Source organism: Ostrinia furnacalis, unplaced genomic scaffold, assembly GCF_004193835.3.
Source record: "Ostrinia furnacalis isolate ACB-3 unplaced genomic scaffold, ASM419383v2 OfSCF1319, whole genome shotgun sequence".
NCBI lineage: Eukaryota > Metazoa > Arthropoda > Insecta > Lepidoptera > Crambidae > Ostrinia > Ostrinia furnacalis.
In genome coordinates, this window is record NW_021131558.1 from 158,039 (window position 1) to 183,736 (window position 25,698).

The following is a 25,698-nucleotide window of genomic DNA, read 5'->3' on the forward strand; positions in this document are numbered from 1 at the left end:
TATTAATTATTATAATTAAATGCAAAAGTTTGGATGTCTGGATGGATCTTGGTTACTCTTTCACGCAAAAACTACTGAACGGATTTTAATGAAACTTTACAGTATCTTATCTTACTAATAAGGTACTTGATACAAATGAGGCCTACCTAACTTTAAATGCTTATATTTCAATAAATATTAACGCCAGTCAACAAAAACAAGGTTAATTAACTTCTTCCATCCTTTAATTTTAGCAATATTACAAAAAATAACACAATTTTTAACTAAATCTATTCAAAATAAGCAAATTACGAAACCACTGATTTTGGCTTTATTCACCTACACGGAATAAGGCCTATATGATTCAAATGCCTGTAGACCTTAAAATTGAGGTTGTATTAAACAAAATGCGGTCTTATAACATTAACACTAGAAAGGCCGCCGTCCCATTTTTGTCCCACTCGCGAGTTTGATCGTCTCTAACTTTTTTATTTTTCAACGAAAGTCCATGAAACTTTTTGACTTTTCCTGATTTATTGAATTTCATCATATTTTAATGTTTTTGATAATATAACATTATTAGAAAAAAAATTAAAATCGGTTTTACCTAGAAGCGCCACTGGGTCATTTTTGTCCCACCTTGGTATTTGCAACAATAATTCGATGAAGAGTCCTTGTTTTGAGGAAATACGAGAATGGGGACGTGAGGAACGTTTAGGTGACTCATCACAATGCAGAAATGTAATTAAATTGTACTAGTTTTTGCCTGTGACTTCACCTAGTGAGAAATTAAGTTTATCATAGAAAGACCTAATTTCTTGACACTTATCGTTGTTATTTGACCAAATAACTGAATATTATTGTTATTTATAGACTATATTATGTTATTCTGAAATATTAACAATAAAACTGCAAAGTTTTATTAAGATCGGCTTAGTATTTTTTGCGTAAAAGAGTGAAAAAAACAACAATCGATCTAACCATGAATCCACACTCACTTAGTTCAAGTTCAAGGCTTAAATCCACCCATTCATCCTTCCTATCCGTTCATCGGTTCATCCATCCATCAATTCATCAATCTTTATTAACTTTTACATTTATAATATTAGTAGGAAGGTGACTTCAAGACATGGGAAAGTTCATACATTGTATGATTCGATACATTTTTAAAATGTGTGACTTTTATTTTTTTTTTAATTAAACGTACATACTTTTCATTGTAACTGGTAAAAAACTTCACTGTGTGTGTATGGATAACAGAAAAATAACCATACATATAGAAGTTTCTAAACACATAGTAGACCAGAGAGACAAAAAAACCATAAAAAAAACTTTATGCAAAATGTGCACTATTATTTGTAAGATATTTATTATTTATTCAAAAAGAATATAAATAGTTAAATTAGTAATTTCGTAATTTTAATACAGTATAACACCATGTAATATGTGACTATTTTTATATGAAACCAAAAATATCTGTCTNCCCACCTTGGTATTTGCAACAATAATTCGATGAAGAGTCCTTGTTTTGAGGAAATACGAGAATGGGGACGTGAGGAACGTTTAGGTGACTCATCACAATGCAGAAATGTAATTAAATTGTACTAGTTTTTGCCTGTGACTTCACCTAGTGAGAAATTAAGTTTATCATAGAAAGACCTAATTTCTTGACACTTATCGTTGTTATTTGACCAAATAACTGAATATTATTGTTATTTATAGACTATATTATGTTATTCTGAAATATTAACAATAAAACTGCAAAGTTTTATTAAGATCGGCTTAGTATTTTTTGCGTAAAAGAGTGAAAAAAACAACAATCGATCTAACCATGAATCCACACTCACTTAGTTCAAGTTCAAGGCTTAAATCCACCCATTCATCCTTCCTATCCGTTCATCGGTTCATCCATCCATCAATTCATCAATCTTTATTAACTTTTACATTTATAATATTAGTAGGAAGGTGACTTCAAGACATGGGAAAGTTCATACATTGTATGATTCGATACATTTTTAAAATGTGTGACTTTTATTTTTTTTTTAATTAAACGTACATACTTTTCATTGTAACTGGTAAAAAACTTCACTGTGTGTGTATGGATAACAGAAAAATAACCATACATATAGAAGTTTCTAAACACATAGTAGACCAGAGAGACAAAAAAACCATAAAAAAAACTTTATGCAAAATGTGCACTATTATTTGTAAGATATTTATTATTTATTCAAAAAGAATATAAATAGTTAAATTAGTAATTTCGTAATTTTAATACAGTATAACACCATGTAATATGTGACTATTTTTATATGAAACCAAAAATATCTGTCTTTTAATAATTCAAAATTAAAATTGAATACATTTATATTTTTAAGGAAATAAGTACATATTGATTTAACTGTACAGATAAACTATTTTTTAAGGATACTACAAATCGTTTTAACCATAATGTTCATGCCTGAAACTAAAAAATGTTACAAAATATATGCTGGGACAAAATTGACCCAGCGGCGCTTTTAGGGGGGTCGTAATCTTCGGCACTTCTAGTGTTAAACACGTCGATTTGTTTGCGTTATCAAAATTTTACATACCAAATAAACAGAAATATACTGTACATCTCTAGATAAACTTAAATTCCACTTATTAAGAATAATACATAAATTATAGATAAAATTAAATATTCATAGTAACAAAGTAATGATTCCTTACTTAAATTATCAAAAAAAATATCAAAAACAAACAATATTATTTTTTTGTATAGAGCTTATTAAAACACCGTGTTCGAATAAGGCCTACACATAAAACCTTTTAAATAAATCAGTTTAGGAACATCATTTAGTCTTGATTTTTTGTAAACAAAATGAGATCTCAATTTTTGTTAGAACCAGGGCATAAAAAGGCTTCTGAATTATCTTTACGAACTCCTACACAATCTTTATGATACCACCAAATGGTGGTAGCATATCTGCTACATTTTCTTCGAGACAGGCATGATAATATCAGCTTTAATCCTTTAGAATTATACATACGGCTTTTTTTTCTTATTTTTTATTGGTTTTGTATTTTGTTTCTTTTTTTTACAGGTTTAGTAATTTTTTTTTACTCTGTTTTCTTTTTATTTTCTGTGCTGTTAGTAACATTCTTATTAAATAAATATTTAGTTACTCTTTGACTCATTTAGTTTAATGAATTTTCCGTAATCAAGTGTTGACATAAGTATCCAATATGGCCTACCATGCTGAAATAAGGCCTAGGCCTTATTAGATATTTCGCTCCTGTTGTCTTTAAAAATTTACAAATAATGCATCTATAGCCAGTAGTACAAATTAAGGTAATTATTAGCTAGTAAGAAATATTTAGAATCGATTACTAAGAAAAGCTTAATCTAAAACAGCGTTATTTTACCGAAAATTTAAGATGAAATCGCCAGATTTTTATAAGAGAGCACGAAATCACCCACCACCTTAGAAGAACGCGTGCCAATTGGTGCCGGGATCGTGGATCGGGACGCTCTTGCACTCTACTGGGATAAAGGGCATATGAGTACGTGTCCTTGAAGTATTATCCCGGTTGGATTTGTTTATCTGTGTTTTCTGATGTATAGGCCTTATTAGAACGTAGGCCTTATTTGTATCAAGTACCTTATTATAAAAGCGAAAGTTTGTAAGTATGGATGTCTGGATGTTAACATGTTTGTTACTCTTTCACGCAAAAACTACTGAACGGATTTTGATGAAACTTTATAGTATTATTATTTATAACCCAGAATAACATAATATTATTATAGGCTTTAATTTATGACGATCTATGACAAAATAAATTTCACGCGGGTGAAGCCGCGGGCAAAAGCTAGTATTTCGTAGTTTCGTGATATTTTCACATAAGGGCCATTACACACAAAGTTTTTACAGCGACAAAACGCGTTTTATAATCGCATTATTTTGCGATGCAATCGTTGCTCTTGCTTCTTTATTCGTCTCTGCTGAAAAAGAAATTATACTTAGGTACTCATACGTCATAATTATCCTGTCACCATGGTCGACTGGAAGAAATCGCTTTATTTATAGCGATAAGCTCACCAATTCTTCATGTAATTCTTAACTATTTTAATGTTTAAATCTGTGTACGAACTGTTAAATCAAATAAAATATAGAGCTTTAGAAACAGAGGATGACGTCATAGTATAGATCTATTGATGACCTCATACAGATGCTTTTTGACTGTAGTTAAAAAAAGTGTTATTGTATTAAAAATTATTATTTATTAGCTTTTATTTTAAACTAAGAACTACCTCCACCTCTCTCAAGTTAATTGGGAGAGATTATACATCAGCGATTAGACCGTCTACACTTAAAAAAAGCATTATGTAATCGAAAAAAACTATGTAGGTAGTGGAAAAAGAGCAAAAAAGTACTATCGATGTGTTTTTACAAATCCTATTAAAAAAAATATGCAAAAAATTTTAATTTTATTATTTAAAAACGAAAATCTTCAAAAAAAATCGTAAAAATGTAAGAAAATCTTTTTTTTTCAGACTCATTCCCGTTTTCCTTTTTTACTATTTTTTTTTATACAAAAAGTGGCCGCCCCCGGGTGGACTCGAACCACCAACCTTTCGGTTAACAGCCGAACGCGCTAACCGATTGCGCCACGAAGGCGATAGTGGTTTCATCCAATTTTGTAAAGCCGTTGGACTTAGATAAAAAAAACGTAGGTGACTAAACTTACTATTTATCATAAACAATGCTATTATTAGTTCTTAGTAGGTGTTTAAAAATACTGCATTGAAGCTATTTACATAATAATTTATTATAAATTAGCGAATATTTGAGACTATAAGAGCCAAAGCACACGATTCGTTGCGCCACCGCATCACAAAGATTTCGTCGTATCGCGCGGCGCCGGCGTCGCACCGCTCGTATGCCCGCCATAGATATTTCTATGTAAGACGACGCAGCGACACCGCTCCGGCGTCGCATCGCTGTCGCAATGCATCATGTGCTTTGGATCTTATAGATTTTTCTGCCTCTCAGCACTGGCCCATTTATTGTCCCGAAGCAGTGGTGGGGTTAATACTGGGACGTGTAAAAGTGCATTTTGAAAACCTATTTGGAAAAATAAATGAGTTTTATCAGTTTTTATGAGTTTTTATTGCCGATATTACAAAATTGGCTCATAATAAAAATACAGAATTATTATGAATGACACAATTTAGGTGGTCTTACCGCTAAGAAACGATCTCTACCAGACAATACAGTGACAGATTTTTTTATTGAGAGATTATCAAAAATAAAATCAATTTAGTACCATCTCTACATTTAAAACATGAAAAACAAGTTTATTTTATAAACTGTCTTCACTATCAAATAATACGCCCGTATTCACAAACGATGCTTGCTTAAGTGAAGCAGCAAATAAACCGCACAGCGTTTCGAATAGAGCTCTGTGATTGGTTTGTATGTGACTCTGTGCGTCCGCGCGCACTGTGAGACCTCATAGTAATGTTTGTGAATACGGGCGTTAGTCTACGAGCATAGCAAATATTTCATAATCACCTATTGTTATTATGATTATATAGACGCATGCTTATGTAACTATTTACCTATTTACTCAGATGTGTCATTGTCACTGAGAACTCTATTATACAGGGTGTTAGGTAAATGGGTATATGTGCCGACACTAGCCCATGTTAACATGGTTATATAAATGGTATGGTGAAGTCAGAAAATTGATATCTTCATTTTAATTATTTTAATTTTCATACAAATCGGATTTTATAAAATTTATTTTGTATGAAAATTAAAAAAGTTAAAATGATGATATCAAATTTCTGACTTCGCCATACCATTTATATGCCCATGCTAACATGGGCTAGTGTCGGCTCATATACCCATTTACCTAACACCCTGTAGATGAGCCACGTTGAACTGTCCCACCAAACTCAATGACAGGGGGGCGCTACCATCGTTCAACTATATGGTTTCCAAGATGGCAAAAATCTGAACCAGCGATCCGGTATTGACGGTGGCGCCCCGCTGTCAATGTCGTGCATAGGACAGTTCAGTATTTTGGAACTATACCTCAGGCACGGACTGAGTTAAGCGCTAGAACTTACATAATTACAAAATATTAAATTAGTAAAATCAGTCTTATCATAAATTATGTAATACTCGTAACATTATTACATTTCATTATCTCCTTATCAATCAGTTCAAAGATAATTAATTAATTTATATTGGTACTAGCTTTCCGCCCGCGGCTTCGCCCGCGTGGAATTTTGTCTGTCACAGAAAAACTTTATCGCGCGCGTCCCTGTTTCAAAAACCGGGATAAAAACTATCCTATGTTCTTTCCCGGGACTCAAACTATCTCTATGCCAAATTTCATCAAAATCGGTTGCGAGGTATAAGCGGGAAAGCGTAACAGACAGACAGACAGAGTTACTTTCGCATTTATAATATTAGTTGGGATTTTAATATATTATCAACATTGATGGTTATCTAATATTGATTAGATTGGTTAATTAAAAATATCGGCATTCAAAAGTATTACAGCAAGGACGTCATAATTATTATTAAAAAAAAGAACACTTTTGGTTTTGATACTTTGGGTCTTTTTATTCGACTTCAAAAAAGGAGGCGGTTCACATTTCAAAGTAAACTTCATGAAGTAAAAATTAATAAAATTGCATTATTTATTATTACGTATCGATTGTAGACTCCCACAGGTGGACTGACGACCTCATAAAGGTAGCAGGAAGGCGCTGGATGCAGGCCGCTACCACACCCGTCCGATCTGGAAAATTGGAAATCATTGGCGGAGGCCTATGCTCAACAGTGGACGTCCTGTGACTGAAATGATGATGATGATGATGATGTTGAAAGCTGCCAAAATTTAGTGAAGCTTTATTGCACAAAATAGTGAACTAATACCAGGCCTGTTCATCTCCGCGAGTTTACATCGAAAACAAAACACGCACGATGGCCCACCTACAGGATACTATTCGACAAGGCCTCACATACGAGCGAACATTGACTCACGCACGCGTATTCTTGTGTATGATGGAAGAAAATAAAGAAAATGGTGTACTAAATACTGTGCAGTATTTAACTGCCTAAATAATAATAAAAACACAGAATGTACTTTTTTAAGTTGCCTCAAGACACTGAGAGGTAAATAAGTAGTTAATATTATTCATGATAATTCATGCTAAATCATGTATTTCCTCCGCCATTTTCCGCAGTTTGGCACCTCACGTCACATCATTTTACCGAAGTCAGCCCTATAGCTTCGGCGCAGTGCCGATCACTGACGTTTGTCAACAAAATGGTGCTTGACTCTTGAGACAGGCTAAATTACACCATATTGTTAATGACATTGAGCATATATTTTTTTAAATACCTTCGCGAAGTAAAACTTCTGTACGTAGTACTTATTATTATTCTGTGCTAATACTAAATATCCAACTGCTGTGCTATGAGCAGGGTTGAAAAAATAGATGGGTTGGAAAAAGAAATCAAAATCAAAATCAAAAATATTTATTCAGTTCACTTATCGTCGCTTGCCTCTCTAACTGACGTAACTGACATTTTGCAAAATTTTCAGGCGATTAGACAGATCGATTCGTCTTGCGAAACTGATAAAGATGGTGTAGATAACTCAGTTTCGAAAAAAATGACAGATACGTCAGTTAGAAAGGCAAGCGACGTTATGAAATGATGATGATGATGATTATGATGACGATGATGATGATGATGATGATGATGAACTTATGTTTTGTTCGCAGGCCAGCGTGGTAGTGGGAGGGAGAGGCCGCATGATCACTGGTGTGAAGGTCATGCGCTATGAGATAGTGGAGGTAATTATGCCATTATTTTTTCTAGAGTTTAAGTTGGTAAAGCCTGGTCCGTGAGCACGTAGAATTTTGTCCAATGACCCCAAGCTACCCATCCTTATCGCTCGCGCGTAATTATGTTGCTGTCTCGCTCGCACACTCACTCTTTACGTGCTCACGGACCAGGCTTTAGATCTATGTAATAATTAACGTCGTTTCACTTTAATAATACATGTAAATATGAAGGTTATTGAAGTGACAGTTTTCATCCATATGATCATTTAACGTAACTGCTAGAACCTACTTACTTTAGTAACATATTTCTTTATTTTGCGATAGGAAATCGATCCTTTTCTTTCAAAATACTACTACTACTTTTAAGGCAGCTGTTTGAATAATTTTAATTTATTTCGGTAGATTTTTGTACAGTAGGACCTGGGTGAAAAACAATCTTCGCTATCCTTTGTCTGAATAATAGGTAACTTAAAAGAATCTACTTTTATCCCAGTTTTTGAAGAAGGGTGCTTGTGACATTTAATTTTCTACGACTAAGGCCCAGAACAGACGGTGAAACGCAACTGCAACGAAACTGCAACTGCTAGTTACTTTTGAGTTGCATCTAAGTTTCTGCCATAGCGTCCGTTGAGAGACCACACTTGACGCGACCAGTTTGAAACTTTCACTTTCAGTTTCATTCATCAGAATCATCAGAATGTTGCAGTTTCGTTGCAGTTGCGTTTCACCGTCTGTTCTAGGCTAACTGAAATCCACGAAAGCAAAACGGCTCGTCAAAGTTACCACCTCTCTTTTCTTATTCGTTTCGCTCTTGGTAGAGCGGTCGTGGTCACGTTGAGGCGTTGTCACATCGGTTGTAGAGCCGGATACAACTCTCCGCACGATCTCCCGCCATCTCTCTCTGTTGGCAGACTGTCTGGTGCAGTCACATACGCTGTCTCCCACTGCCGATTTCACTTGGTCGGTCCAGCGCATTGGTGACCTGCCACGCGATCGGTTTCCTTCGACTTTTCCTTGGACGACCATTCGCTCTATGGAGTTGTCATCTCGCATATCATATCCGAAGTATTGCCTAGGTATATCTAAATAAAAATCTTCTGTCACAGTCAGGATTCGAACCCTACGAGCACCTGGGCATAGAGAAGGGCGGGCAGCAGATCCACGAGGCCAAGCTGGCGTGGCTGGAGCTGCTGAAGCGAATGATCCTGATGCAGGAGTTGAGGAACAGCTTCATGCTGGTCGAGGAGGCCCACAAGAACGCCACCAAGTAAGTTTGTACTTTAGAGTTAGCGTCTTAAAGTCCGTATTACAAAAAGGTTGAAACTCGAATCAATCTTAGTCATAGAGTCGTAAGAAGAGTACAGACTAGAACAGGGCCCCGATTGCGCTAATGTGTAATGTATCCAATTCATTCGCGTTCCATCTCTAGTCCACACTCCAGTTACGCTCCAATTTCATTCCAGCTGATATGAAATTCGGTATCGCGCTTTAGCGCTTTAGTGAACTTTACTTCACGCGTAAAAAAAATCAAACAACGGATTTATGCACTTTCCATTAAAAGTCCGAAGTGTCCGAACACCTTATTTTTTCACTAAAATACAGCAAATTTTCGTGACGCGTTTGACTTGCGTTTGAGATAAAGTAGCCTTCTCTCAGTTTTTACACAAAGAAGCAGTTTGCTTTCCGTTTACGTTACAGCTTCGTTTTAGCTAACTGTCGAAACTACACCGCGATACGAATTTGTACAGCTGATTTTGCATTCGTCGTCCAGTAGCGTTGCAGTTGAAAATATTTAGCGCAATCGGGGCGCAGATCTTCTGCAATACGGACCGTAAGCTTAGAATCCAAAAAATTTTTTCACACTAACTTCTTGTAGTAGTCGTGACGTTGTCGCCAAGTACTTGGGGCGTGAATGTTTGAAACGGGGATATTGAAAAAATCTTAGGTCAAAACTTATCATAACTCTTTTCTGTTGCGTAGTCAATGTACTGATATTCCTCGTCTTAAAAATTCACCTTCTGTAAATAAAGCTTTTCAGAGACAAACTTCGACAAACTTTGAAAAAGATCTCTTTTCGCTGTATTTCAGTCAACAGCACATCAGCTATAATCTGATCGCCGAGCACGTAGAATTTCATCCAATGACCCCAAGCTACCCATCCTTATCGCTCGCGCATAATTATATTGCTGTCGCGACTGTGCGCGGACGCCCGCAGTGAGAGTGCGAGCGCGACAGCAACATAATTACGTGCGAGCGATAAGGATGGGTAGCTTGGGGTCATTGGACAAAATTATACGTGTTCGGAGACCGGGCTTTATATATTTTTGTTGCAAAAATATAACTTATTACTTCTAGGTGCAAATGTTTAGATTGATGTGCTCTTGTCTAATAATGTATTTAATTAGTAAAAAATGCCCTAAATTTTGGGCCTGGCTGCCGATGAACTCACCCTTCTTCCTTTGTAAGGACTGGACGGGGTACCCTCTATTTTGATTATAAAACTACCCGCATTTGTAAAAAACTTTTTTTTTGCGTGCTTGAATGTGTGTAGTTTTTGTTGTTAGCTAACAATCTTTATTTAATTTTTTTAAGGTAAGTCTGTTCAGAGTAGGCTTTTTTTAATCCGCATATAAAATAATAATAACTCAAAGTTAATTTTATAAGGTTCTGGATCTGTAAACATTTCCAAAGACTCGTGACTTGACCTGTGACCTTAGAAACAAATATGCCAACACATAAGTTCTTATTAAGAAATTTTCGAATACCTAAATGGGGATAACTATCCTTTAAAAATCTGCTTTTAGTTACGAACGAATGCTTCAGCATTAAATTATTTTACGTTTTATGATAGACTTTTGCCCACATGAAATTTTGCCTGTACAGAAAAAACTATCGCGTACGTGTCCATTTTAAAACCGGGTCTCGAACCAAAGTGCATCAAAGTCGGTTTAGGCGTAAAAGAGTAGGTAACAAACATAAAGATTTACTTTTCGCGTAGATAGGGACGATCAATGACCTAGTAGCTGTGATTTAAATAATATCCCCATGGAAAACCATTCTCTTATAAAATAGGACGTTTAGATTTTCCTTAAAATGAAAGGCTTCTTCATCTTTTAAAAAATAACAGATTTATTCGTCCAGCTGTTCTTCAGTCTTCCTCTTAGTAACGCCATTTTGAAAATAATGTTTAGACTTACAGAACGATAACAATGAATAATTTCTTTTAAACTCGAAGAAAAACTTATTGAATTACCTCCTTGAGGTTGGAAAATTGTCTATAACTTTCAATAGTAAAGATATTTGAATTACTTAAGCTGCTAAAAAATCAGTCTTCGTAGTTAGTTTGGGCTGCAGTCGTTTGGGAACAAAAATCGGTTTCTTATGCATGGGTACTTATTTAAAATCTAGATAGGATCTGGTCTGTAAAATTTAAATCTAATATGACTGACAAATACGTATTTGAGATTCCTCAATTTTAACTTATCTGTCCAAATAATGCCTTTAGTATTCACATCTAATATCAGAGTTCATCGCCAGCAGGGCTTCTAATCTGACCATTAAAACAGAAGGAAACAGAATGAAAGAGAAGAATTTTGTGAATGAAGAAGAATCATCGAAGATTATTGATTCATTCTTTGGGAATCCAGCGTAACCTGTACAGTCCTTAAGAGGAGAGCGACTCGGCAGCATTTAAAGATAGACGCTAAAAGATAAACTTCTTCTGCAGGCGACACCATGTGCTATGTAAAGTTGTTGTGCCCAGAACAAATGCAACCTTGGCATACATTACAAACGAACTCGAAGAAATGGAGAGAGAAAACTTTTTTAGACTAAAAAAGATCTTGAATATTAAAAGAAAAGGCAAGGATCCTCAATGTGCACACACATCCCCAGTAGAGAACTGCGCGTCCTGCAAAATTAAATTCAAAGATCTAGAAGAAGAAAACTGCGCTGTTTGCGGCATCACTTTATCAGTTTTCCCTAAAATAGAGCCTATAGAAGAGGAGGAGGAATTTGAACCTGAAAAGAGATTAAGCAAATTAGATTCTAATATTCTAGATGCGTTCAAAGGTCATATTGCAGATATTATAGAAATAACTGAAAATATGAAAGGGAAGGGAATAGGCGCAGCCAGTGTTGAGAAGTTCTTGAGAACAGCCAGTGAGCTTAGAGATAAGTTGAATAATAAACGAAAGTCAAAAGATTCAGAAACAGCCGAGGCGGTTGAGGAAGAACTTCAAAAGATAGCGTCTAATGTATCCGTGGACAAATTGTGCGATATGTGCATCAAAAGGTACGAAGACGAACAAGCTGCTAAAGGAGCTAAACTGGACAGAGTTAGAGAAGATGAAGCAGAGGCTAAGACTGAAGCTGCAAAACTAGCAATAAAAAAAGAGGATACCAAGCAAATAGATTTAGAATTAGGTGTCTTTGAAACTGAGTATCAACAAATTACTAAAATTATTAGAGTGAAAAAAGAAGACGGCACGATTACTGAGGAAAGAAAAGTCATAAAAACAAAGAAAGAAAGCAAAACACCTATCAGACCACCTGATAAAGATGAACCGCAACACAGCGGGAATTTAATGTACCAGGCTTCGGGATCGTCTTCGAAGTCGAATGCTTACGGATCTGGTTCAAAAACTGTCAATATGGTCGCAGTAAACGACAGGTCTATCTTCAAATACAAGAAAAATGTGGACAGGAAAGTGAAGTCCGAAGTATTGTTATACGTTTCATCTCTGACGTGTCCGATTGTGAGATACTGTATGTCGTCGGCTAGCATGATCTCTGCAAGTGATGATTTTGAATTCTGTTACAAAACGCTCATAGAAAACAGCGATGATTACACAGAGATTTATGATATAACACTGAAAGAAATATACGCTTCAAGTTCCGAACTTGAAAAGACTATCAATTCTTTTGAACAGTCCACAACGCCAGATAGCTCTCGGAGTGAGAGACATGTTCACCTTAAAACTGATTAAAAAGTAAAGTTGTAGTTAGGTTTTGTTTTCGTAGATTGTAACTTCTCTTTGGCAAAACATGTCTCTTTAGTCAATTTTTGTGAAATTTCCGGATAGTCCTTAGAGGAATTAAAAGGGTGGTTTACGGCAGCAAAGCAAAATTACATCAAAAAGTAAATTTAAATAATTTGTCTCCAGACGGCTCAACGCAATTCGAAAGATTGTGGTACCAAGAACACAAGTCACAATACATTATATTCTGCTTGAATTAGAAGAAATGGGCCGCGAAGAACTATTCAGAATTAAACTCGTTAAGAAGTGGAAAGCACGTTTAAACAAAGAAAAGGAGCAAGGGAAAAAAGAAATATGTCCAATTTGTAATAAAGAAATCACTCCAGAAGAAATGAAAAAACATAAAGAGGAAAGCCAAACTAAGATCAAGACGAGAACTGAATCAGCACCTAAAGTGATAGTAATAGAGCCTGTACCAAAAGCAATACCACCTGTCACGCCACCCTTACCTCCTAAACCAGTACCAACTCCACCTCAATCAGAACCTAAAACACCACCTCAGCCTTGCCTTCAGCCACCTTGTATAGCAGTGGAGCTACCGCAAAAATTAGAGTCTATAAAAGAAATTTATAGACCTCCGTCAGCACGAGCTGTGGTGGAATTGGACAATCTGACCAGAGTCCTATCAGTAGGACGACCTGCTGAAGACAATAGGTTGGATTATTTAAAGAAGTTATTAGCTGAAATAATTGGTATAGGCAGAGAAATGGTTGAATCTGGCGTCAATAATATTGACATGGACGAGTTCTTGAGAGTATGCGAAGAAGCTAAGGCAAAAATTGATAACTTTTTCAGTGAGGAAGAGCAGACTACATTTCAAGTAGATCCAAATTTGCAAAATCGTCTGCAACATTTGAAGCTGCACTTGAGAGAAGTTATTGATTTGACACAGGACTTTAGGAATGAAACCATGTTGACGACTAGTGTCGAACACTTTATTGAGACTTGTGAGGAAGTAGATGAAAAACTAGATGTGTACATGAAGAATGTTGAAAGCAAACCTATCTCAGGAGAAACTAAAGCAAGATTGGAAACTCTCAAGCAGCATATCAAAGATGTCGTAGATATGACTGAAGACTACAAACTACAGGGATTACTAACACCCAGTGTGGAAGATTTCATAAAAACCTGCCGATCTGTTCAGTCTAAAATTGATACGTACAGCAAAGAACCTGACAAAAATCTTGACGTTGAAAGGCTAAATCATTTAAAAGACCATGTGGGTCAACTTGAGAAATTAACGACAGATATCAAAGAAGAAGGAATGGTATCGTCTAGTTTGGAGAAGTTTTTACTGTCATGCAAAGATTTCAAAACAAAATTGGATGATTATAAGAAGAGAGCTAAATTGCCACCGCGCGCAACGTTTGGAGATATTAATAAATTAGTTGAACAGATCGATGAAACAATGGACCTGAGTGAATTAGCCAAGGACGAAGGCTTGATTTCAGAGAGTGTTGATGAGTTTATAAGATGCTGCGAAAACATGAAGAAACAGTTGGAAATTAAAGATGAAGAACCAAAACCACAGACTTTGGGTGAACTAAGAACCAATATCGACGGTGTTATTAAACTTATTCAAAATTTGAAAGCTGAAGGTTTGATCACAGAAAGCGTTGAAGACTTTTTGAAAACGTGTGAATCGACGAAAGGAAAGATTGATGTATACGACCGGTATCCATTTACTGAGCCTGAAGTAAAGAAAACTTCAATGCCTTGCTCCGCTAACTGCACTTGTGGTGATGATAAGGAAGAACCGATGGACGAAGACGAAGTCTGTGAGAACTGTGAGAAGATGATGAAAGAGCCACTTAAACCAGTATTACCTTATGCTATTGAGCCTTGCGATAGTTGCAGAGGCTTGGTCAAATATGAAGCAGAGGAAGAATATCCTTGTGATAATTGTTCTCAAGTAATTGAACCGAATCTCTGCACGCATTGTAAGCAAACTAAGAGTGAAGAGGAGTGCCCATCAATAGAATGCCCTCTGCATCCAATAGAACCGCTGCCTCCGCCACCAGAACCAAAACCACCAAGTCCCGTTGATAGCAGCCTCGGTTACTTTGAAAAGAAGATCAAGAAGATCACCAGAGTAACAAGAACGTTGAACGATGATGGGACTATTCGGGAAGAGACAGAGACAATTATTATCAGAAAAAACAGACATGACCCGAACGAAACCGGTTTGATGGACGATGATGATGATGACGAAGGTGATACGGCATCCTTTGAAGATATACCGGATGAAAATGATGAGAACTGCTGTGCTTTGTGTTTGACGTTAAATCAAAACCAGTTAGGGTTCCGGAGGTCAAAATCTGAGGAGACAATCAAGCTGCCTTCAATGGCTGAACCGAATTTGAGACAATGCATTTCAATTGATATGAATATGTTTAAAGATGATAGTTTTCCAGGACTCGATTTCAGCGATGAAGTTTTTGACTCTCTAAAATCTGTTGAAGAAGTACCCTCCTTTAAAAATTAAAGTACAAATTCATTAGGCTCTACAAGAACTATCTGGAAATTTCACTCAAAAACATGAATTTACTATCTTTATTACTATTTATTTTTCTAAAATATTTCAATCTCCTGAAATATTGTTTCATATTCGAGGCATACTTAATTAAACGTACATTTATTTCCACTTTTCCTATTACAATTATGTTGAAAATATTTAATAAACACTGAATATCGCGTTGTTATTTGTTTTCTTTTTTAAATCTAAATCTTTCTTTGAAAACCTGTCCAGTAAATAAATAATTTGAAGGATGAGGGTGAGTTATTGGCGGATGGCATTAGAAGAATGAATTCTTAGATACACGGTTTGTCCCACAGGAAAAGGAATGTATTGACCAAAACAGTTGTACCAAGGATTCTGGCTAACATTGGTTACATCATGAATGAGCTACAAGAGATGGAAAAAGAAGAAACGTGTGAGCATAAAAGACAGCCAGAAGAAAATGCTACTTATCGCCCAGATAATGGGGTTGAAATTATTTGTTGCTGTTGCCTGTCATCGTATGATACTGGCAATGAAGAGCCCAAAGATACTGAATCGGTTTGTCCCGAGTGTGCTGATGATGCCGGGAACGAAGAGCCGAAGGATACAGAATCGTTATGTCCCGAATGTGCCGAGGGAGTATCACAAGAAGATACCGGGTCACTTTGTCCTTCTTGCGCTGAAAGTGTAGCCGAATCTGTGTGCCCAGTTTGTGCTGCTAGTAGTACTAGAACTTCAAATTCTGCCACGTCTCTAAATAATCATGAAAACACAGAAGCTAAGGAACAAGAAGAGAAAAAGAGGTTGGAAAATCTCATGTCTCACATCGATGACGTAATGTTCGATTTGAAGAACCACGCTGAAGGCATGGCGTCTAGAAGTACAGAGAAATTTATAGAAACATGCAATAAGTTTAAAGGAACAATTAAATCCTTCGCAAACAATCCTTTAAGTTTGTCTTTGTGTGATCTATGCAAAAAGTGCGAAGATAAAGGCAACGCAGTTGCCAAAAGACCATCTCACACTGGTTCAGTGAAATCTGTAAGTTTTCCACCAGAAACCGAAAGGATAGAAACGCCAGAAACGCAAGAAACGGATAACGAGGAGCTTGGATTCTTTGAGACAAAAACTGAAGAGATAGTCAAAGTCAGTAAGTTTTTAAACAAGGATGGCAGTGTTGGAGAAGAAAAGCAAGTGATAACAATCAAGACGGAAAGGAAAACTCCGTCAGGGCCAAAAGAAGATGAAGAAATGAAAGAGACAGAGACGCCAAGACTTTGTTGCAGTGAGAGCTGTTTCTCCAAGACACCATCTACTCAATCTAAATCTGAATTGTCAAGGAAATCGTCACGGTCATCATTCCCAGATCAGAAAGGTACAGGCACTGGGGAAAACAAGGGAACGTGTTGTGTAGACAGAATAAGCAGTGAAAAACTGCATAATGGTAAAAGATCAGGGTCAACTGACGCAGTATGGAGAGATGCGCGAACTTCAACGTCAGATTTAGACACCATGGCTGGTAATACGCCATCTAGTTGCCCGTTATGTTGCGGTCAAAACGCAAGTAAACAAGAGGTTACACAACCAAGCAGTTGCACTATAAAAATTATTAACAAGCCCGGTCCAGCTCCTTTAGTTATATGCCCTCAACATGAATCTAATAAGTCCAAATCATCAGGTTGTGTCACATGTAACTATGGTTCTAAGACGTCTGTATGTAAATCATGTAGAGACGATCAAGGAGGTGCCACCGCTTCTGAATCTTCCTTATGCTCAAAATGTGCAGGCAACGATAAACCCAAGCGCAAATGCCCTAGATGTGGCAAAGAAAAGAAGCAACCGCCTGTTAAACATACCTGTCCAATATGTAAAGCAGCATCGAAACCAAAATTATGCAAGCACTGTGAAGAGAAAGCTGCAAAACCTGCCAATACTTGTCCGTCTTGTGGCGTTGAAAAACCTAAAAAATCTAAGAAGGACAAAGATTGTCCACTATGTAAAGAGATGTCTAAAGAATCGAATAAAGGTTGTTCTCTGTGTGCCAAAAAGTCAGAGTCTAAAAGCGAGGTTGGCTGTCCATTATGTGGAGAAAAACCTCAGGAAAATAATGATAACTGTCCGTTATGTATCAAAAAAGCTGAAGATTCAAAAAAGAAAAACGGTTGCCCTCAATGCGCTAAGAAAGCGGAAAAATCTAAAAAAGGTAACGGTTGTCCACAGTGTGCTAAGAAATCAGATTCAAAAACTAGTTTGGGCTGCCCTATGTGCAGTGGCAAGTTTCAATCGAAAACTGACAATAGCTGCCCATCGTGCGCTAAAAAATCTAAAGAATCCAAAAAGGACAACGGATGTCCTAATTGCAGTAAGAAATCTGATTCCAAAACCAGTTTAGGCTGTCCTTCATGCAGTAAGAAATCTGGATCGCAAACCAGTTTAAGCTGCCCCATGTGTGGTAATAAATCTTCATCAAAAATAGATAACAGTTGCCCATCATGCGCCAAGAAGTCTAAATCTAAAAAAGATGATGGCTGTCCTACTTGCAGTAAGAAAAATGGGTCGAAGACTAGCTTAGGATCTGAATCAAAAACCAGTTTAGGCTGTCCTATGTGTAAATCTTCATCAAAAATGGATAATAGCTGCCCATCATGTGCCAAAAAGTCGAAATCTAAAAAAGATGATGGCTGTCCTACTTGCAATAAGAACAATGGGTCGAAGACTAGCTTAGGATCTGAATCAAAAACCAGTCTAGGTTGCCCCATGTGTGGTAGTAAGTCTTCATCGAAAATGGATAATAGCTGCCCATCATGCGCCAAAAAGTCGAAATCTAAAAAAGATGATGGCTGTCCTACTTGTAATAAGAAATCTGGCTCTCAAACCAGCTTAGGCTGTCCTACATGCAGTAAGAAATCTGGATCGCAAACCAGTTTAGGCTGCCCCATGTGTGGTAGTAAATCTTCATCAAAAATGGATAACAGTTGCCCATCATGCGCCAAGAAGTCTAAATCTAAAAAAGATGATGGCTGTCCTACTTGCAATAAGAACAATGGGTCGAAGACTAGCTTAGGATCTGAATCAAAAACCAGTCTAGGCTGCCCCATGTGTGGTAGTAAATCTTCATCAAAAATGGATAACAGTTGCCCATCATGCGCCAAGAAGTCTAAATCTAAAAAAGATGATGGCTGTCCTACTTGTAATAAGAAATCTGGCTCTCAAACCAGCTTAGGCTGTCCTACATGCAGTAAGAAATCTGGATCGAATACCAGTTTAGGCTGCCCCATGTGTGGTAGTAAGTCTGCATCAAAAATGGATAACAGTTGCCCATCATGCGCCAAAAAGTCTAAGTCCAAAAAAGATAATGGCTGCCCTACTTGCAGTAAGAAAAATGGGTCGAAAACTAGCTTAGAGTGTCCTACATGCAGCAAGAAATCTGAATCTAAAACCAGTTTAGGCTGCCCTATGTGTAGCAGTCAGTCTTCGTCAAGAATAGACAACAGCTGTCCTTTATGTGCTAAGTCTAAAGAATCTATAAAGGACGATGGCTGTCCACAATGTAGTAAGAAATCGGGATCGAAAATTAGCTTTAGCTGTCCCATGTGTGGGGATAAATCTCAAACGAAACTTGATGATAGCTGTCCTCTATGTTCCAAGTCTAAAGAATCAATAAAAGACAACAGCTGTCCGCAATGCAGTAAGAAATCGGAATCGAAAGCCAGCTTAGGCTGTCCTATGTGTGCCAAATCTAAGGAATCCATAAAAAACAATAGCTGTCCATTATGCTCCAAAAACTCAGAAATAAAACTAGACGGTTGTCCAATATGCACTAAGAAATCCGAGCCCGAAAAATCCTGTCCTATTTGCAAGAAACCTGATGACAAAAAATGTCCTATTTGCGACAAGAAAGAAGAACCTAAGACCTGTCCTATATGTGACGCAAAAAAGGAGGAACCAGCCCCCGAAGAAACGGACAAGTCTAAGAAAAAAGGCAAGAAAGACTCTAAAGTATCCAAAAAAGATAGCAAAGATCTTCAGCATAGTTGTAAATTTTGCGGCGTTAAAGGCAAAAAATCCAAATCTGATAAAGATGTATGCCCCATTTGTACTAGTGTAGAATCCAAGGAACAAGAACAAGACAAAGCTAGCGAATGTCCAATATGTGGTGCAGCAAAACCTGAAGAACCAGAAGACGATAAGGGCAAGAAAAAGAAGTCTAAAGATAAAAAGAAGGAAGAGAAAGCACCAAAACACAGTTGCAAATTTTGTGGAGAAGCAAAAGGAAAGAAAAAGAAGGATGGCGAAAGCTGCCCGATATGTACTGCGGCCGAGTCCGAATCTCAAAAATCTCTGGAAACTGCCTCATCGAAAAAATCTCTATGCGGTTTTTGCGGTGACAAAACTGAATCTAAGAAATCGCTTTGTGGGTTTTGCGATGATGATAAAAGTACGTCAAAGAAATCATTATGTGGGTTTTGTGATGACAAGTCTGAAAAAGAAAGTAAAGCTCCAGCCGGCTGTCCAGTTTGTGGCAAAGAAAAGCCTAAAGATACAACACCTGGGTGTCCAACATGCAATAAACCTAAAGAAGAGCCAAAAGCTTGTAAGATTTGCCAGGAGAGAATGGACAAGAAAAATGCCTGTCCATTGTGTGCTGCACAATCAAAATCTGCTTCTGACACAACAGCTTCTAGTGCAAATAAAGATAGCCCATGCCCATCGTGTAAGAAAGACGGTAAAAAATCTAAGTCCGAGTGCAAAATGTGCCTTGAAAATGCTGCAAAGAGTAAAGAAAAAGATGTCTGTCCAATATGTGGACCAGATGAACCAGAAAAGCCAGAAACTGAACCTGATAGTCCATGCCCTTCGTGCAAAAAGGATGGCAAAAAATCCAAAGGGCAGTGTGGTATGTGCCAACAAAACGCAGAGAAACATAAAGCTAGTAAAGAGCCAAAATGCACGTGCGCCGAAAAGAAAGGGCCCGAATGTAGTTGCCAGAACAATAAGGAGCCAGAATGTTCATGCCAGAAGGGGCCTGAATGCTCCTGCCAAAAAAACAAAGAACCTCAATGCTCATGCCAGAAAAAAGAATGCACTTGCCAAAAAAAAAACGACCCAAAATGTTCGTGTCAAAAAGATAAGGGACCTGAATGCTCTTGTCAGAAAGGAAAAGGTCCCGAATGTACTTGCAAGAAAGGAAGTCAGCCTGATTGTACTTGCAAGAAAGGAAGTAAGGCCGATTGTACATGCAAGAGTGGGAGTAAACCCGACTGTACATGCAAGAGTGAGAGTAAATCCGATTGTACATGTAAGAATGAAAAAAAACCTGACTGTACATGTAAGAATGAAAAAAAACCTGACTGTACATGCAAGAATGATAAGGACCAAGGACCAAAATGTTCTTGTTCAAATGACGCATTATCTACAAAGTCAGTAGAATCGTTATGCAAGTCTTGCTCTGACAGCCAAAAGCAAGAAGACAGCTGCCCCAAGTGTAGTGGTGACAAACCTGCAAAAAAGCCAAAAAAATCTTCTTCTAAAACGTCACTATGCAGTCATTGTAAAGAGCAATCTAAACCTAAGAAACCTAAATGCACTTGCAAAGATCCAAAGCCTTTGAAGTCAAAAGAGTCATTATGTAAATCGTGTTCAGATATTCAGAAAGAGGAAGACAGCCTGTGCCCTAAATGTGGCGGAGACAAGCCCCAAAAGCCAAAGAAATCTGCTTCAAAAACCTCTATGTGTAGTCATTGTAAAGAACAATCTGAACCTCCAAAGTCATCTTGTCCGTGTGGTGACGGTGGGCAGCCTGCTAAAGCCAAAAAATCATCGTGCGAGGTTTGCTTCGACGACAAAAAACAAGAAGACGATATTTGCGCTCAATGCGGTAGAAAGAAACCCCAGAGTTTGACGAAATCTGTATCTCAATCTGGTTCTTTATGTAAGCATTGTAAAGAGCAAGCTGAACCCAAGAAACCACCATGTGATTGCAGCCCGAAACCATCTAAACCAGCTCTAAAGAAATCGTCAACATCAGTGTGCAAAGAATGCGAGAAGAAAAAGAAACAGGAAAGCGATAGAAGTGGATGTCCTTACTGCGCTATGAAGTCACAAACAAGAAGCTGTTCTTTCGCTCTTGACGTATCATCTACTGGATCAGAATCAGGCAGCGATTCGTCCTGTTGTTCCATTTCAAATAAGAGTTTTGGCATCGAAACTGAGGAGTGTGTGCCCTCTTGTAGCTCTTACAAATCCGCATCCAGCGAAAAAGAGTTCAGCGATGAAGATGCCGCCGATGCCTTGTGCTGTAACAGCACTCAGACTGTCATGAAATCCTCATTGAAATCTTGCTGTTCCACCAAAAAGAAGTCCTCACAACGCACCTGTTGCTTCGCAGAGCCTAAGCCACCTCCAAAATGTCCCATATGCGTCCCAATGGCGGACGCATCTGTGAACACGAAGTCAGCTGACAGATATGACGTCAGACCCATCCTGATGATACCTGGTGCAACCAATAAGCCCACCTGCTGCTGCAAAGCAGAGCCTAGCAAAGTCTGCAACTGCAGATCCGAGCCAAACTGCACGCCTAGCAAGAAAAAATCCTCCTCAAAATCTAAATCATTCTGCGAAAAAGATTGCACCTCCTTTGGAGGTCTGTACCTCTGAAATTGGAGTTTTAGTTTGCAAATTGATGAATCTCAAAACTATTTTGTCATTAAATATTTCATCAGTACTGAAATTGGATTTTATTCTTCCAACTTTATTCCTAAAAATTATATTGATTGACAAGAATGCAGTCTGCGCATTACTGCATACTTACACTTACTACTAATGTAAATTATTGTATCTTGTAATTAAGGGGCTGACAAAGGTGACTGATTTTTGTCCACCAATCCTTCTCAGCACCAACCGACAAGTTGTCCCGAAGTGGCGGTTGACCAAGCTATTTTGGGACGTGTATAAATGCCTTGAAAAGGTACATACTCATAGAGGATTTGAATTTGAATCATCATCATCATCTCAGCCATAGGACGTCCACTGCTGAACATAGGCCTCCCCCAATGCTTTCTATGCTGCCCGGTTGATAGCGGCCTGCGTCCAGCGCCTTTTTGATGTCGTCTGTCCACCTTGTGGGTGGACGTCCCACGTTTAATTTGAATATTACTTTACTAGAATACTAAATGCAAAAACGCAGTCAGGTTGAAGGATCCTACTTTTTAACACCATCGAGACATAACGCGTTTTTTTTTTCTTGTAAGGTACTTTCCAGGATTTCCCCCAGTTCCCGTATATCACCCAATGCGGTATCGCGGTGACCCACTTGGTTTGTTGCCAGTGCACTGGTTCGATTCCCGGCTGGAGCAATAAAAAAGTGCTTTAAAATGTAGAGTTTATGTGCGGTTTTAACCTCTGATTTAAAGAATGGTGTGAGATTGTTGCCCAAATAGCCCATATTCAAAATTTTGTGCAAAACAAACGACTGTTTCAAGAGTCGATAAAATAAACGAACCCCATGAAAAACTTAATTTGATAATGATAAAAAAAAGAAATGGGCAAGCTATAGGTCTAGCGCTTATCTCGGTCAATGCCTGAGGTATGGGAGCGGCACGGGAGGGGTGACATTGACATATTGTGACGTGACAGAGCACACAAATCGATAGTTCCAAAATACTGAACTGTCCTATGCATGACATTGACAGCGGGGCGCCACCGTCAACACCGGATCGCTGGTTCCAATTTTTGCCATGTTGGAAACCATATAGTTGAACGATGGTAGCGCCCCCCTGTCATTGAGTTTGGTGGGACAGTTCAGCGTGGGTCATCTATAACGCACATTTCAAGTCTTGCTGACGTTTGACATCGCAAAAACACCCTACCGTGCTGCTCTCAGGCACTGACTGAGTTTAAGCGCTATTAAATAAAACCGTTTAAAACAACTAGAAATAGTCGATAATATTCCAATGATCGTAATATTTTCGGAAAATGACTTTCTTTTAAACGACTTCATAAAATACGTTTTTTTACCCACACCCTTATTATTACATCAACATCATTATGCCATGAGCTAAAATTTAGATAAAAATAAAGGCTACGCAAACTTCCAGAAATTTTAGGTGCTTTAAATAAGTTTTTATAGGGTTTTCCCTATAATTGCTCTATTGTTTTTAAGCTTTAAGGTCATGCTTTGATTGCCAATGGGTGGTCCACAGCATCCTGCTTATATTATAAATGCGAAAGTTTGGATGTCAGGATGTCTGGATGTTTGTTACTCTTTCACGCAAAAACTACTGAACAGATTTTGATGAAACTTTACAGTATTATTGTTTATAACGCAGAAGAATAACATATAGGCTATAATTTATGACGATCTGTGACAGACTAAATTTCACGCGGGTGAAGTCGCGGGCAAAAGATAGTTAAAAATAATAAAGCATTACCTACTTCCCAGAGAATTTTTAGTACAATCGATAGTAAAAGCAGGATATCTTAGCATAAGCTGGAGGTATACCCTCAAATTACCTCAGGCACGTGCCCCTAGTGACAGTGCAAGAATAACTACTACAATACTACCGTCTATATGCGTCGTGTGAAAATTCCATAGGTGCGCGCGCGCAGACGGCATCCCGTGACGTCACAATAGTAGCGGGAGCGCTGCCAAACGTAAGCCAGGGCTGGCAGACACGTAGCCAAAAACTAGGAAAAATAAAAAGGATTATTATGGTTTTTAGGGTCATTTAATTCAGGAAGACACAGTTACTAAGCGTATTGGTATACCAAGGGTGTGAAACTAATCGAGTATAGTTTGGAAATGACTTTTTTTACTAAGCTCCTCCAAACTATACACGACACGCAAAATTCGTGTATAGTTTGTAGTCACAGACTTACAAACAGGCACTACAAAATATACACGAGCAGTTCCTATGGGTGCGTTCTGGCCATGTATAGAACGGAAAGACGCACCGTCGAAATGGGAGAAGACAAACTCCAAATAAAAAAAAAATAAAAAAAAAATTTTCATCGCCATTATTTTGGCCATTTAGTCTTCACTGCAGGACCCTCTCTAATTTACCCATCTGAGAGACCAGGGTGGGGACTGTAGACCAAACGGAGGATTTGGTCTACTCTTTCCACCCTGGTCAGATGGGTTGGGGACGCCTAATTTTCGTATTATTTACTTCTTGGTCGCCATATTTACAACATCCACGGGAACGGAGGAATGGCTCTGAAAATGAAACATTTATTATTTATGTAATAAATGGTCCATTAACCCATTACTTCTTCACCTACGAATATACATAATACGGTCACCTTAGCTAATGATAGTTTTTCTTTTTAATTCATCATCATTATCTACTACTGTGTTATTTTACCGTCCTTTTTTTCGTCTCCAGTTTTTCGTTTGCATCCCATTGGTTTTTGACTACGTAAAGTCATGTAGTCGCCACTGCAAGCTGGAGCGAGAGCCTCTGTAATTATTTGACCTACACTCCCAATGCCCTGGTCAGACGGGTAAAAACATTTAACTGAAATAAACTGGTCAACTTCTGCCAACCCTAGCCGACAATTTGCGAGTCCCCGAGACGAAACGGTTGTTCTATTTAATTGTTTTACTATCTACTAATTATCCGCCTCCGAATGTCGAGTATCGGAGCGATGCTGGTCATTCTTTTGTCATTTATTTGCCAGTCTAGACGCCGCCATATTTATTTCGGACGCAAATAGACTTTGCAAGTGTTGCGGGGAAGTTTGGTTTGATGTTGTGATTGGCAAGGTATAAATAAAAAGGAAAAAGAGAAAACATAATGCTTCGCAGGAAAGTGAAGGGTCATGTTTCATCATCATCATCATCATCTCAGCCATAGGACGTCCACTGCTGAACATAGGCCTCCCCCAATGACTTCCATGTTGCCCGGTTGGTAGCGGCCTGCGTCCAGCGCCTTCCTGCTACCTTTATGATGTCGTCGGTCCACCTAACATAACATAACAACTAAAACTAATCAACAGGGTACAGGACAGGAACCAAAATGGCATCTGCTCAGAAGCCGCAACGACAGAACTTTTGCCCCAACCAACGGTCAACAATAATCTACGAGTTATGTGCCCCGTCTGGTCAGAGAATGTATTAATAACTAGCTTTCCGCCAGCGGCTTCGCCCGCGTGGATTTTTGTCTGTCACAGAAAAACTTTATCGCGCGCGTCCCTGTTTCAAAAACCGGGATAAAAACTATCCTATGTTCTTTCCCGGGACTCAAACTATCTCTATGCGAAATTTCATCAAAATCGGTTGCGAGGTTTAAGCGGGAAAGACAGACAGACAGACAGACAGACAGAGTTACTTT

At 37.9% G+C, this 25,698-nt stretch overlaps 1 protein-coding gene and 1 non-coding gene across 2 annotated transcripts in view; one reads left to right on the forward strand and one right to left on the reverse strand.

The window, feature by feature from the left end:
- LOC114352324 (balbiani ring protein 3) overlaps nucleotides 1-22,024 on the forward strand; it is a 40,582-nt gene extending 18,558 nt beyond the window's left edge. Inside the window, exons 4-7 of the mRNA XM_028303913.1 lie at nucleotides 7,766-7,837; nucleotides 8,935-9,095; nucleotides 15,703-17,849; nucleotides 19,086-22,024. Of these exons, the coding sequence (XP_028159714.1) occupies nucleotides 7,766-7,837; nucleotides 8,935-9,095; nucleotides 15,703-17,849; nucleotides 19,086-22,024 (5,319 nt within the window). The remainder of the gene's footprint in view (nucleotides 1-7,765; nucleotides 7,838-8,934; nucleotides 9,096-15,702; nucleotides 17,850-19,085) is intronic.
- TRNAN-GUU (transfer RNA asparagine (anticodon GUU)) lies at nucleotides 4,564-4,637 on the reverse strand. Its single transcript has one exon. It is a non-coding gene; the product is annotated as a tRNA-Asn (tRNA).
- Nucleotides 22,025-25,698: the final 3,674 nt, after the last annotated feature.